The sequence below is a fragment of the Cervus canadensis genome, chromosome 1, assembly GCF_019320065.1.
Source record: "Cervus canadensis isolate Bull #8, Minnesota chromosome 1, ASM1932006v1, whole genome shotgun sequence".
In the NCBI taxonomy this organism is placed as follows: Eukaryota; Metazoa; Chordata; class Mammalia; order Artiodactyla; family Cervidae; genus Cervus; species Cervus canadensis.
This window is the reverse complement of record NC_057386.1, coordinates 124,655,073-124,670,252: the sequence shown is the minus strand read 5'-3', so window position 1 is coordinate 124,670,252 and position 15,180 is coordinate 124,655,073. Positions and strand designations below refer to the sequence as shown.

The 15,180-nt window shown below is 49.2% G+C and overlaps 1 protein-coding gene across 2 annotated transcripts; it reads left to right on the top strand.

Moving 5' to 3' along the window:
* The first annotated feature begins 2,808 nt into the window (after positions 1 to 2,808).
* Positions 2,809 to 13,516, top strand: MORN3 (MORN repeat containing 3). 2 transcript variants are annotated; one of them, XM_043441297.1, is made up of 7 exons: positions 2,809 to 3,027; positions 5,263 to 5,436; positions 7,914 to 8,071; positions 9,664 to 9,823; positions 12,205 to 12,389; positions 12,635 to 12,718; positions 13,254 to 13,516. In XM_043441297.1, the coding sequence occupies exons 2-6, from the start codon at positions 5,292 to 5,294 to the stop codon at positions 12,710 to 12,712; spliced, it is 726 nt and encodes a 241-aa protein (XP_043297232.1). In that variant the 5' UTR covers positions 2,809 to 3,027; positions 5,263 to 5,291; the 3' UTR covers positions 12,713 to 12,718; positions 13,254 to 13,516. The 2 variants fall into 2 exon arrangements, with proteins under 2 accessions (XP_043297232.1, XP_043297239.1); XM_043441304.1 differs by having other exon boundaries at positions 2,940 to 3,027; positions 5,281 to 5,436; positions 13,254 to 13,374.
* Positions 13,517 to 15,180: the final 1,664 nt, after the last annotated feature.

The window sequence follows — 15,180 nt, the reverse complement described above, 5'->3', positions numbered from 1 at the left end:
AGGACTCCCAGAGCAGGAGTCCCTAAAAGCACATCATTCATTCATTCGACAAATTATTAAGCAACTACTAGGTGCCAGGAATTTCTTCTAGGTCCTAGGAAGACCAGTGAAGAAATACAAAAACTTCTCTGCCTGCACATATTGTTACCGAGCATGGGCACAGCAAACCAACTCACAGTGGGAATTTGAAGCGAAGTAAGTGTTTATTTGCAGGGGTGAAAGTGAAAGTTGCTCAGTCGTGTTCGACACTTTGAGACCCTATGGACTATACAGTCCATGGAATTCTCCAGACCAGAATACTGGAGTGGGTAGCCTATCCCTTCTCCAGCGGATCTTCCCAACCCAGGAATCGAACTGAGGTCTTCTGCATTGCAGGTGGATTCTTTACCAACTGAGCTATCAGGGAACTCAATGGTAAAGAATCTGCCTGCCAATGCAGGAGATCCAGGTTCAATCCCTGGGTCAGGAAGATCCCCTGGAGAAGAGGACGACAACTCACTCCATACTGTAGCCCACCAGGCTCCTCAAACGCTTAACTTTGCTTCAAAGAGGAGCCTGGTGGGCTACAGTCCATGGGGGCAGCAAAGAGTCAGACACGACTGAGCGACTAAGCACACACGCACACAGGCAAGAACGGGCAGCTCACGTTCGAAAGACTCAAACTCTCTGATGGTTTTCAGGGGAAGGTTTTAGGGGTCCTAAGATGAGTACTCAAGTGTGGAGTTAACAGGGTGATGTTTCAGGAATGTCAATCATCAACCTTCTGGTGGTTCCAAGCAGTCTGGCTCTACATGCCAGAGGACAGCATGTCATCGCCAGCCTTCACCTGGAGGAGGGTGGGAGGTCTTACTTTCTGCTGAACAACTCAAAGATATGTGTCAGATGTTATCTATATCCCTTCAGAAGGAACTAGGAGTCCAGTGTCTCTTTTGTTCTCATCATTAACTGCTTAAGCCTGTTCTCCCTGGGGAAGGCCCAGGAGACTACAGCCTTTTTCCTACAAATGAGAAAAGGGGGGCACGGAGGGGCTTTTGTACTGGGAAGCCCTCACAAGTGCCTGCTTGGTTTCAATTCCCCCTTTTCTGGATGATCCCCAATCCTGAGGGGCACAGGGCCAGGATAGGAAAAGGAATAAAGTTTGCGATAGAAAGATTAATCACAAACTTGGGAAACTGGGTTATTAGGGGAACTCAGTTTCAACACGGCAACATGACAATAACTGTCCAGTATAGGCAGAGGTTATAACAGGTATTCATTGTACTATTACTGTTGAAAGTTTTCTGTGTTAAAGGTTGAAAGAGAGCTTCTCTGGTGACTTAGTGGTAAAGAATCCACCTGCCAATGCAGGAGACATGGGTTCAGTGCCTGGTGCTGGAAGATCCCACATGCTACACAGCAGCTGAGCCTGTGTGCCACAACTATTGAGCCTGTGCTCTAGAGCCCAGGAACTGCAACTACTGAGCTATGTGCTGCAGCTACTGAAGTCTACATACCCTGGAGCCCGTGCTCCGCAACAAGAGAAGTCACCACAACAAGACGCCTGAGTGCCACATCTAGAGAGTAATCCATGGTCGCTGCAACTAGAGAAAAGCCTGTACAGCAATAAAGAGCCAGCACAAGCAATAAATAAATAAATATATATATATATATATATTTTAAAAATTGAAAGGAAAAAATTTGCCTTCAAAGAGACAGATAATAAATAAAGTGTGTTTGCGTGTGTGTGTGTGTGTTCATGTGTGTGGCTAACGAGAACATGAAACAGGATGAGAGTGGGAAAGAGGAAAACAAGTCAGAAAGCATATATGGAGATTCCAGTTTTAAATAGGGTGGTCCAGGGACTTCCTTGATGGACCAGTTGTTAAGAATTCACCTTCAAAAAAAAAAAAAAAAAAAGAATCCACTTCCCAGTGAAGGGGACTCAGGTTCGGCTCCTGGAGGAACTAAGATCCCACTTGTCCTTAGGGCAGCTAAGTTCGAGAGCCACAACGAAGACCCAGCACAGCCAAAATGTAAGAGTCAGACATGACTTGGCGACTGAACAACAACAATAATATATAGGTAGATAAATACAGGATGATCCAGAAGCTCCACACTGAGATGATGTTTGAATCAAACCCTGGAGGGCAGGGAGTGAGCCAGACTGCTTTCTGAAGGAAGATATGGCCTGCCTGGCAGAGGAGGCAGAAGAGGCAAAGGCCCTGAGGCAAGAACATGCCTAGCATTTTCCAGGAACAGTAAGAAAGTGTGAGGTTAGAGCGGAGTGGGCTTGGGCACACAGAGGAGGGGACAAGTTCAGAGAGGAGGGAGGGAGGCAGGCAGGTGACACTGGGCGTTGAAGCCACTATAGTCACTATGGCTTTTACACTGAGTGACCAGGGGAGCCACCACAAGGAAGTGAGCAAGGAATAACTTGGGCCGACTTGTGTATACCTAAACCGGATGCATCTTGCAGGGTGAAGGGGCTATTTATAGCTCCCTTCAGCTTCTCAGAGGAGTCTGTAGACCACCATAAAACAAAGAGCAGGTGTAATGTTGATCTGTCCTTCAAATCTGTCCCTTTGTTTTTTCAATTAGGCAAAAAAGCTTGTGATCCTTTTCTGCCAGGTTCGGGCGTGGTATTTGCCATGGGGAACCCGGGGCAGGAGGAAAGGCGAACCTCCCGGGCACACAGTGCCCAGGCTCCGGGATATGGGGTCTCCCGGGCTCGCCCACCTGCCTTTGGCACCAGGCTGGTGCACGAGCCTGCCCTCGACCTCCACTGGCCCAAAGACGTCCTGCCTCGTCGCGGGAGGATCTGCAGCCTTCCCCATCCGCGGCCCCGCGAGTTCACAGTCCCCGCAGGAAGGGGCGGGCCCTGCCGGCTGGCTTTGCAGAGGCCCCGCGTTGCCATAGCGACCCTGGCCGGGCTCTGGACGCCAGAGCACTAGCCTCAGGCAGCGACAGAAGCTGGAGGCTGAGGGCGGCGACCCCATCGCTGTTTGCCTGGGACTCCAGATCCAGACTCCGCCCCGCAGGAGAGCGCAGGTGAGCGGTCGCAGGTGTGACGGGGAGGGGGCGAGCACGTAACCTTCAGCCGTCTGAGCCCCTCTCGTTCCACCTTCCCTGGTGGTAATTATTGTTATTCAGTATCAAAACAACCCGAGCAGAGTCCGCATACCGCGCTGTAAAACTTGTTTCCTTTTTTCCTGGCCACGCTGCACGGCTTGCGGAATCTGACCAGGGAGCCCACTCGTGCCCCCGCAGTGAAAGCGCCTAGTCCTAACCATTGGACCACCAGGGAATTCCCCAAAGCTTTCTTTTCCTATCAGAAGCTCTGTATTAAGACCACGGCCTCCTCTAGGGTAGAATTTAAGTTCTTGAAAGTTAGGACAGAGGATGTGTTACACTGATGAAGGGTAATCACCCAATGATGTTGTAAGAAAGTTATTAGATTTTGGATTCTCTTAAAATTCTGAGTAAGTCAAGGAGAAAGTGTCAGCTTGAGGCTAATGTGGCATTAATATCTTTCTTAACATTTGCCAGTCTCAACTGTAAGCCCCAGTATCTAGCTAAGGCTTAAGAAATAATCACAAAATCTTTCTTGGATAACTGTATTGAATTTTAAAGTGAATTAATTTCAATATAAAGACTAACCATGGACCACCCTGATGGTCCAGTGGTTAAGACTCCAAGCTTCTAGTGCAAAGAGCGTGGGTTCCATCCCTGGTCAGGGAATTAAGATCCCACATGCTGCACAGCATGGCCAAATATATATTAAAAAAAAAAAAAAGATTAATCACAGTACTTATGGTACACGCAAATGGGAGGGAAAAAAAGAAAAACATTAAATTTAGGACCTGAGACTGTTTACCTCTGCCCAGTTCATGCCCTGGCTGTCTTCCTTGCTTTGAGTGCCTTTCCCAATTCCTGGGAATGATTGTCAAAATACGTACTAGCCAGTGCAGTTGGCCAGCCTAGTCAGACTCCTGGAGGTCCCTGCTGTGTCCCTACAGGGAATTCCCTGATGGACAGGGCCCAGTGCAGAATGAAAATGAGGCCCTGGCTCAGGAAGTATTAGGAATTTTTAAAAAGTGACAGCAGAGCCAAGACCAAGCACATACCTGTCTAAGGACCAGGCCCTGTCAGGTTGGACATCTGTGATGCTGACCCTGAATGGGTGGATGCCTGGAACATCATGATTTCCTGAAACCTGCTCAGTCTTGAGGTCATACTCATTGGTCAATAACTCTGCCTGCTGATGGTTAAATAGTGCTCTGCACTGGGCAGGGAGGGTAGGAGAGCCCTGGTCTGATGGAAAAAACCTAACCAGGCAGGCAGGAAGAGTACCTAAGCAGAGGGCAGAGGTCAGAGGTAGCAGGGTGATCAATTGTCCTGGTGTGTCTGGGACTGTCCCAGTTCTAGCTCTGAAAGTTCAATGTCCTAGGAAACCTCTCAATCCCAGGGAAACCGAGACAGTATCTTCAGTTGATGGGCTCTGCTGACAGCTCACAAACACCTGCAAAGCCAGCCCCTGGGCTTTTCCACCAAAGGCAGGACCTGGGGCCTAAAGTGCTAGATGCTGAACCAGTGGTGGTAATGGGATGTCCCTGGGGGCTGTGCCACAGGACTGTCTGCCCGCCCAGACAAGAGTGGCCTGGCTAGGTCCCAACTCCCCCGTAGTGGGTCCCAGTGCTCACCACTCCAGCATCCACTCTGACTGGTCATGAGTGAGTGAATGAGTGTTAGTTGTTCAGTTGCAACCCCATGGACTGTAGCTCATCAGGCTCCTCTGTCCATGGAATTCACCAGGCAAGAACACTGGAGTGTGTTGCCATTCCCTTCTCCAGGGGACCTTCCCAACTGAGGGATGGAACCTAGGTCTCCCACATTACAGGCACATTCTTTACCATCTGAGCCACCAGGGAAGCCCCTGATTGGTCATACCGGTTATTAATGTGACTTTCACCCTCTCCCCAGGGCAACTTCTTCCTGATGTCATCACAAACCCCTCTGATCTACTGGTTTCCCTGGGTTCCATCCCAAGCAATTGTGCCATCAGGTTCCCCACCCCAGGGGGCCCCTAGGGAGGCAAGGGAGGAGACATCCAAGCATCAGTCCAGCACAAAAGAATCCCCTGCAAGGGCTGCTCATCTGCCCCGGGCACTCAGAACACACATGACTCACCCCACCTGACCTCAGACAAGTGTCTCTCCAGGAAATCCCAAGATCCCAGCATTCCTTGGAGCAACTGAACCCCTGATGTCTCTAACCCTTTGCTAGCACCCTCTGGCCCCACAGAAGCAGCCAACATGCCTATCTTCAAGTGCCCGCAAAAGTCGGAGCCCCTGTGGAAGGAGTGGGACAAGAAGGCCCAGAAGAACGGACTGAGGCACCAGGTGTTTGCTGTCAATGGCGACCACTATGTGGGCGAGTGGAAGGACAACATGAAACACGGTAAGTGGGGGGCCCTTGGGGGCTCAGGCGGTGAGTATGGGGTCTGGGCCACGGTGGACCACTGGGGCCAAGGAAGCAGCTTGCAGAGCTCACTGGGGACATTAGATATATGGCCGAGGGGTGAATGCTGACTAGGACTAGCCGGGGCATCCTCATGCTGGGGCTCTGAAATCCAACTCAACCCTGGCTTCAGGTGAGCAGAGGGGCCAGCAGGAAACGAAGCTGTCTTTAGGCACCAGCCACAGACTCAGCTGGGACTCCCAGGACAGCAGCTCATTCTCTACCCTCTGAGACCTGCACTAAGCATGGAACTGGCTAGCAGGAGGAAAAGGTGGCCTCCAGAAACCACCTTGCAACTGGGATTCTGGCCTTCAAGCTCAGTCCTTCAAACCAGCAGGGGGTGAAGTAGGACATCTCCCACCACATCTCCACCCTGCAGTGGCTGGGGCTCCCAGGGTGGAGTATGGACTCCTTGTGATAACATAGTGAGCCCTGAAGAAAGAAAAACAAAGTTTTTATTCAAAAAAGGTGTTATGGCTTCTCTGTCTAGTCTTGCAATTCCAGATTCTTAGCTCTTGGCCACTCTTCTCTCCTGCCTTCCTGCGTTAAGTGCTTGAGTCCATAAACCTGGGTCAATCTCAGCTCCATCAGCTGTGACCTTGAGAGATCTACTACACCACTCTGAGCCTCAGTCTCCCCATCTGTAAAATGGGAATAATACCTGTTAAGATAAGAGATACCATCTATCAAATATGTAGCCAAGGATCGGTGCAGAAGGGGAACTTCTTGAATGTCCTCTGAGGGCTGAGCATGGCACAGGACATTATTCAGACTTTCCTTGTCCAAGTAGCCCCCAAAAGTTGAACCCACCCCGCGCATAACACAACACCCACCCTCAGCACTGACTTAAAGGTAAAGTTTTAGGCAGCTGCCTGGAGCTCTTTGTGTGGTTAAGGATGACTGCCTGTGTGTTTCAGTTTTTGTGGGCAGCCTGTGGTGTGGACAGAGCCCTGGTCTAAGAGTCAGGACCCTGAAATTCTGAGCCTGGCTCTATTACTGAGAGGCTGTGTGACTTTGGGTAAGTCATTTCCCATTGTCTGAACTTGGCTGCCCTACCTGTGATATGACCTTGTGGGCTGTTATAAACAACTTTTCATCCCCTACAGTGTGACTGGACCCTGCCTCAAGGGCAAACATCAATGATAGCATCTTTTCTATTTTCAGGCATTGTCCTAAGTATTATACATATATTAATGAATTTAGTGACCAGAACAACCCCATGAGATCTTCTTGTCCCCATTTTACAGATGAGGAACCTGAGGCCCAGAGTTAAGTTACTTGCAATAGATCAAAAAGCTCACAGGGACGATGCTGGGTTTGTTCCTGAGCTACCAAGGACTGAGACACAAGTTGGCACGCATAGGTACTCCACACATATTGTATTCATCCCTTTGTTTAACAAATATTGGTCACCTCCAACACGCCAGGCACTGTTCTTCCGTGCTGGAAATAGAGCAGTGAACAGAACAGACCAGTCTGTGCCCTTGTGAAGTGTACATTCTCCTGGAAGACACAGACAGTAGACAATACATGATAAATAAGTGAATTATCTATTATGTTAGGAGTTAACAAGTGATGTGGAAAGAAATAGAACAGGGTAAGGGGTTAAAAGAAGCTTATATTAATTTTTTTCAATATTTATTCATTTGGCTGGGCTGGGTCTTAGTTGCAGCATGCAGGATCTTCAATCATTGTTATAGTATATGCGGGATCTAGGTCCCCGACCAGGGATGGAACCTGGGTCCCCAGCATTGGGAGCGAAGAGTCTTAGCCATTGAACCAGCAGGGAAGTCCAGAAGCTTATATTAAATAATTTTAAGTGAGATGGTCAATGAGAAAATGATATTTGAGTAAAGACTTGCAGGAGGTAGGGAGTGAGTGAATATATTTGGGGAAGAGTTTTCCAGGCCAGAGGAGAAGCAGGTACAAAAGCCTTGAGGCGGAAGCATACCTGCTGGGTTCCAGGAATGACCAGGCCACCAGGAATTGGAGGGCAGAATGGAAAATGGGAGTGGAGGACACAGAAGGGGTTGGAGTATAATAGTAGGAGGTGGGTCTCCATGTATAATCAGGAGAACTGAAGAAATATGCAGAACATTCTCCAGAAATCCTGACCATCTGGTGTATACACTCAGTATCACTAAAAGATGGAGCTGAAACACCAAAGGGGAAAATTTCTGCTTGGTGTTTGCTATATGGGTTTGGTGTCAGGGCAAAGCACTGTAGAAATAGACCTCTCTTGGAGTTTCTCTGGGTGCTAGGGAGAGGGTGGTCTACATACGAGGCAGATGCCCCTCTCAGTCCTTAAGAACTGTCCAGTCCAGGTGCCCGAGGCCCAGGCAGACAGAGCACCTGTCTCCCTGCACCGGCCCCATGAAGACCATGTTTGCAGTGTTGGCCCGTCTTTGTGTCACCAGGGAAAGGAACACAGGTCTGGAAGAAGAACGGAGCCATCTATGAGGGGGACTGGAAGTCTGGGAAGCGAGATGGCTATGGCACCCTCAGCCTTCCTGACCAAGAGACCGGAAAGTACAAGAGAGTCTACTCAGGCTGGTGGAAAGGCGATAAGAAATGTGTGAGTGGTTCCCATCATGCTCTGGGGTGCGGGCCAGGCTGAAAGAAGCGTGTGTGTGTGTGTGTGTGTGTGTGTATGTGTGTGTGTGTGTAGGGGGAGCAGTCAGAGAGGCCTGGGAAAAAAGGGAGGGGGATCTAGGGGAAGAGATCAGGGTTCTGCGTGGGTGGGAGAAGGAAGGGGTGGGGGAACCATCAAGACTTCTCAGAACAAAACCCAGAAACAGGAAGCAGGAGGAGAGGGCCCAGGGAGGAGCCCCTGAAACCCTGTGGCTACAAGAAACCAGCCAGCCTGTGAGGGGCAAAGTCTCCTCCCCCACCTCCTCAACTCATTTCCTCATTTCCTGGCTTTCTTTCCCCCTGGTATCCCTTTCTGAGAATACCCCTTCTGTTGGGACTGGATAAGAGGTGGGGGGCAGGGTGGGGGGGAAATGAGAGCAAGAAAGAAAGCAGAAGCTACACCCTTTGCCAAGAGAAGAAGGTCCTGAGGGCTAGAAGGCAGCCAGAGGCCTGCCCCCAACCCATAAACACCTGACTCCTCACCACAGGTCATGGAGAGAGATATCATACAGTACTGCTATTGAACAACTGCTATTATGACCCTGGAATATGATATATTGTAGAACTCCACATCAACATCGTCATCATCATCATTATTATTTTCCTCTTACTGATGAGGAAACATGCTCAGAAAGGTGCAGCAGGTGAAGTGCCTCACCTGGGGTCACACTGCTGGAAGTTGTAGACCCCAGGATTTCATGATCTCTGCTCTCAAAATGTTTCTGGGCCAGTGGGGGACAAAGATCCCCAAATAAATAATTTATATTGTATAATACGGTGCTAGGATTGAGGTTTTCACAGAAAGTCCAATGGAAGTTCACTGAGAATTCAGGGCAGGCTTCCTGTAGAAGGTGACACCATAAGATGCAAGGTGTTAGGGAGTAAAAAAGGAGAAGGGGAAGTAGCAAAGGCTGCAGAAGTTGTTAAAGGAAGGAAATATTAAACAGCAAGGTGTGTCTACCCACAGGGGTGGCAGAGGGAGGAGGGGTAGGAGGGGGCCTTGAAGGTTATGTGGGGGATTAAGAATTTTTGAGGAGTAGACTTGGGCTGCATAAGCCAGCCCCTTCAGGTGTGATCTGTGGGGACCCCACGGTGACTCTGCGGTCACATGATAAGCGCTCATGTTCATTTTTCTGGGGAGAAAGTCCATAGCTTTGATCTCATTGCCAGGCATCTGCGACTTTTAATAGGGTCAAATCAGAGTTGGGAAGACAGAACAAACGTGATCAGACAGGCCATGTAAAAGATCCTCCCAGCAGTCATATGGCAGATGCATGGGATGAGGGAGAGAACGGGAGAGTGGAGAAGGAAGATCAGTGAGAAGGGGCGATATGATGGTGGGCTGAAGGAAGGCGGTAGCACAAGGGTAGCGGGAAATGGAAGGCCTGGGAGATTCTACAAAACAGGACCTTCAGCTTGGATGTAGGGCTTGGGGAGGAAGCAAGGAAGAAGTCCAGGTGTTTGGGTACCAGGGAGTTTGGTGGGAGTTCCCAGTGCTGTGGGGAGCCGTGAACAAGGACTCCTTCGTGCTTTCAGGGCTATGGGATCCAGTTTTTCGGACCCAAGGAGTATTATGAGGGTGACTGGTGTGGCAACCAGCGCAGCGGGTGGGGTCGCATGTACTACAGCAACGGAGACATCTACGAGGGCCAGTGGCGTAACGACAAGCCAGAAGGGGAAGGCATGTTGCGCCTGAGTGAGTGTCCAGCCCCGTCCCAATGGCCTGCTGGCCACGCCCACTCGGCCACTCCCTCAAGGCCCACTCCTCCGGGCCCTGGCCACGCCCACCGGGCCACGCCCCCGCATAGCCCTGCTCGGGTTGGCGGGTTAAGGTGAGTGACAGGAGACAAGACCGGGTCCCTGCCCTCGGGGAGTTTATACTCTAAAAGGAGTGCCTAGAGTTGAACACGATTGACGGACGTGACTTAGCAGCAGCAGCAATAAATATAAACAAGTAAGACTTGGTCTTTTGGTCCATAGTAATCATAGCCCACACTTAGGCAGCCCTGAGCTTATTATATCCACACTACAATTCTGTACCGGGAGCTGACTGTGGCTCAGATCATGAACTCCTTAAGGCAAAATTCAGACTTAAATTGAAGAAAGTAGGGAAAACAAATAGACCATTCAGGTATGACCTAAATCAAATCCCTTACAATTATACAGTGAAAGTGACAAACAGTTTCAAGGAATTAGATTTGAAAGACAGAGTACCTGAACAACTATGGACGGTGGTTGGTAACATTGAACAAGAGGTGGTGATCAAAACCATCCCCAAGAAAAAGAAATGCAAAAAGGCAAAATGGTTGTCTGATGAGGCCTTACAAGTTAGCTGAGAAAAGAAGAGAAGCGAAAGGCAAAGGAGAAAAGTAAAGATATACCCATCTGAATGCAGAGTTTCAAAGAATAGCAAGGAGAGATAAGAAAGCCTTCCTAAGTGAACAGTGCAAAGAAATAAGAGGAAAACAATAGAATGGGAAAGACTAGAGATCTCTTCAAGAAAATTAGAAATATCAAGGGAACATTTCATGCAAAGATGGGCACAATAAAGGACAGAAACGGTATGCACCTAACAGAAGCAGAAGAGATTAAGAAGAGGTGGCAAAAATACACAGAACTATACAAAAAAAGAGCTTAATGATCCAGATAACCACGATGGTGTTATCACTCACCTAGAGTCCATAAATTTAGCATCATTGTCCCTTCAGACTGTGACCTGCAGAAGGACTGGGACTGTGTCTGTTTTGTTCCCTACTGTTTCCCCCAGTGCCTGCTGTGTAGTAGATACTCTTGGTGAGGACACAAACCAGAACCTAGGCTCCTGAAAACTGGGGAGGGTCAAGGCAGCCACTCTATCATTCTTAATCCTCCTTACACCCTGCTTCCATTCCTGATTTTAGTGCGTACCTCCTACTAATAGTCTGCATTTAGTGAGCACCTGCTGTGGCCCACACAGTGAAGGAGTATTAAGTGCAGGCTTTCTAAGGCTCAGAGTCTGAACCAGCTCTTACTAGTTGTGGGCCCTTGGGCAATTAACCTCCTTAAACTCTCTACACATTGGTTTTCTCAACTGTAAAGTAAGGGGAAAATAAAGCTTACCTAAAGTTATTGTGAAGATTAAGGGAGGTTTATATTTATAAAATGCTTAGCATGACACAGAATAAATAGTAAGCGCTCAGTATCAGTACATACGTGTATAGCAGAGCTCAGCAAACTATGGGCCAAATCCAGCCCCGAACATGTTCTTGTAAATAAAGTTTTGTTGGCACACAGATGTGCTCGTTCACTTATGTATTGTCCAATGGCAGAGGTGACCATCTGTGGCAGACACCCGGAGTGCCGAAAATCCTATCTGCCACTTTGCAGAAAAGGTTTGTTGATCTCTGATCTGGAGTTTATCCAGTACTTTTCTAAGCCCTTTTTGTGTACAGATTCATTTAATCTTTACAATCATTTAATGAGGGAGGTGCTACTCTGGTCTTCATTTTACAAATGAGGAAATGAGACAAAATGGCTGCATGACTTGTTCAGGGTCACACAGCTCATAAGTGTCTGAGCTGAGACATGTTAGATTTATCATTATTATTTTTACAGCATCACCACCATCCAATGGGAAGGGGAATTGATTCCCAGTTAAGAGCAGGGGCTCCTGGGATGAACAGGATTTGGTTTGAAACCCTTCCTAGTTCTGTGACCTTGAGCAAATCAATCAAATCTCTGGAGCTTTTCAAGTTTCATGTATAAAATGGAATCCTTTATCCTTCACAGAACTGTTTTTGTGAGAAGTGAGGTCAGAAGCAGCATGGAATCTGGCACAGAGTAAGTGCTGGAAAAGCACTGCCTGTTAGTATCATTAGCTGTATTTTTTACAGGCAGGAAACGATGCCACTTATCTAAGTTCAAGTAGGTAGTTGAGGTGAGGTGATATGTGAATCAGGTCTGAAACCACTGACACCCCGGGGGTCTATGGCTTTCTGGTGGGCGTGATGTCTAGCCTGGGAGTGGCAGAAGGTCCAGCCCGGTGGGTGGGGGAATGTGGTGGGCCAGCACCCATGACCCCCTGTCTTTTCCCCGCAGAGAATGGGAACCGCTATGAAGGCAATTGGCAGAGAGGTGTGAAGAATGGGTCGGGGCGTTTCTTCCACCTGGACCATGGTCAGCTGTTTGAAGGCTTCTGGGTGGACGACGTGGCCAAGTGTGGCACAATGATTGACTTCGGCCGCGATGAGGCCCCTCAGCCCACCCAGTTCCCCATTCCTGAGGTGGGCAGCTCTCCCCAGGATCCTGGGACCACACCCAACCTACAGACAGGAAACAGCAGCCCCCCGCCAGCCACACCCAACCTAGCTGAGCCCAGCCCAGTCAGGAAACAGACAAGGTTTTGTTTTCAGTCAGGGCATCCTCAGGGAGACTGGCAGTACCCCCCACAAAGCAGGCAGTGTCCCCAAGGCTGACAGCCTGGGGCTTCTCCACACTCTTCAGACCAACCCCTGCTACTTCCCTCCAGGTCAAAATTCTAGATCCCGACGGTGTGTTGGAGGAAGCCTTGGCTATGTTCAAGAAGACAGAAGAAGAAGGAGATTGATGCCAGGTGAGAAGCGGGCATGCCAGCCACCCTCTGATGTGGTCTGGGCAGCTCCTGGGCTCTCCTCTGGCCAGGAGAGATCAGGGGCAGGGCCACACAGGACTTTACCTCAAGTCCTGCTGGTCGTTTTTGCTTCCTCTCCTTGGAATCTCTTTTCCCTGGGACCTCTGTGGCGGTTCTGTGCATAAATAAGAATCTGTGCTCCCAATGCACGGGGCACAGGTTCAGTCCTTGGTTGGGGAGCTCAGATCCCGCATGCTGCCTGGTGTGGCCAAATGAATGAGCAAACACACACCCTCTTTTCCCTGTAGACGTCCTGCCCAGATCCTCCCAACGTGGGCTTATGGGATTGGACTCAGGAGCTCTGCTCACCCCAAAGTGCCCTTGAGTACCGATGTTTGCCCCAGTCCTCTACTTGCCCATCTGTCCTGTGGGGCCTTTTTCCGTGCAGTCCCTCCTGGTGGGTATAAATGGGGTCGAGGAGAGAGCACTGGTACAGCATCTTTGAAACGCCAGCTCCCACCACTCCTCACCCCTGCAGAGAGATCACCAGCACTTCAGGAGAAATTCAAACCGGAGTCACCCAACTGCTCGGACTGGTGCGGCTCCCGTTGGAGGAGCAAGTGGGGACACACCCTTGGCACCCTCAGAAGGCACCTTACTCCTCCCAGCACTGGCTCATTCCTTCCCAGAAGGAGGCCAGTGCTTCTCTTCCCTGCTGGCCTTGGGGACCCTCTTGTTACCGCCTTTTTTCTTGGACCTCATCTCTGAGTGCACCAGAATAAAGGAGGACCCTAGTGGCAAGAGCCGGGTGCCTACAGTGGGTGGAGGTGGGGGGGTGTGTGTGCAGGGTCCCTCGGGAGGGATTTCAGGTGGAGAAGTGAAATGTCCCCACGGGCGACATGGATTTCCCTTGGGGCAAAGTGGGGTGGTGCTTCCAGGTCTCTGATTTCAGAAATGAGACAGAGCCTGCATCAGGCTACACTCGTCATTAAGATTCGGCATTGAAACGTGACCTGGCTTCTCACCCTAACACAGGAGCTCCCAACCTTGGAATCCCGTGGGAGATGTAAAAGCTAAGAATGCCCAGATTTCACACCCAGAGAGCCTCATCTGTCTAGGATGAGGCCTGGGCCTTCCAGAAGTTCCCCAGCTTGACTCTAGTGTGCAGCTGGGGCACAGAACTTCTGACTTACTGGCTTTGTGAACCTAAACAAGTGACCTCAGTTGCCCTGTCTGTAAAATGTGAACCTCAGAGATCTCACTGGGGTGGGGGTGGGGTGTTGTGAGGATCTGCTGGCAGATATAAAAACAACAGATAACATGAAGTTATTGAGGTGAGTTGTAAGCAGATATCCGGGAAAGGCTTTGCAAAATTTTGGACAACATTCCTGCAAGATAAGAGCACCTCTTACATAATGTTTAGGAATAGGAGTTCTGCAGTCAAACTGCTGCAGAATGTGAATCCCAGCACTGATTTCTTAGCTGTGTGTTCTTGTGGACGTCACCCACCCTCTCTGTTCTCCAGGTTTCCTCTCCTAGTCTGGGACAATAATAGTACTTACCACCCAGAGTTACTGTGGTACTGGAAGAATGGAATAAGGTGTGGTTCTAATCTGAGGGTGATTCTGCCCCCCTTCCTTCCCAGGGGACATCTGGCCAAGTCTAGAGACACTTTCGGTTGTCACAACTGGCAGGGAAGAGTCCTACTGGTACCCAGTGGGTAGAGGTTGGGAACCTGCTGAACATGTTATAATGTAAACACTCCACAGAAGAATCCAACCCAACTTCACTGGTATAAAACCATGAAAGAACGTTGAAATATCAGTGTTCATAAAGCCCTCAGCAAATGCCCACCACATAGTAAAAGGCTCAGAAACGTGTTCACTGATATTATGGAGATTCTCTCTGCCATCGGAACCCTAAGCAGGTGGCCTGATCCACAGCAGGGTTCTCAGTCGGTACCTCTGAGGCCAGGAAGCTGAGCCTGGTTGCCTCTGGACACACCATTAACCAGATACAGAGCCACTCACTGCCAGGCCCAGTGCTGACAGCTTTACATGAGCTTTACATGAGTGCTCTCTCATGATCCCTCAATGACCTATGAGATGTCCTGCTATTATTCATTTTATTTTATTTTATTCTTTTTTTTTTTTTTTTTATTCATGTCATTTTAGAAGAAACTGAGGTTCAGGGAGGCTCACAAGTCATCAAATTAGAAACTGCCTGTGCTTAAACTTAGGCCTGTCTGCTCAGACAGTTGAGAACAGGTAGTGGGGAGAACAGTAGCAATGTGTATAGACTTTTTTTTTTAAGAAGTAGGGTGTGTTCTTGTTTATGTATAAAATCTCTAGATGGGATCAAAATATACTGGCAAGTGTGGTTATTTTTATGCAGAATTGGGAACCTGGAAACAGGGGAGCGATAGCAATTTTTCACTGCTGTATTTGGAACCTATGAACATATTA

What these genes read in the sequence shown, in the direction of transcription:
- MORN3 (XM_043441297.1), top strand. Translation starts at nt 5,292, where the DNA reads ATGCCTATCTTCAAGTGCCCGCAAAAGTCGGAGCCCCTGTGGAAGGAG. An exon ending in GAAGGACAACATGAAACACG is followed by an intron (nt 5,437 to 7,913) that starts GTAAGTGGGGGG and finishes TTGTGTCACCAG; the next exon opens with GGAAAGGAACACAGGTCTGG. An exon ending in CCCAGTTCCCCATTCCTGAG is followed by an intron (nt 12,390 to 12,634) that starts GTGGGCAGCTCT and finishes ACTTCCCTCCAG; the next exon opens with GTCAAAATTCTAGATCCCGA.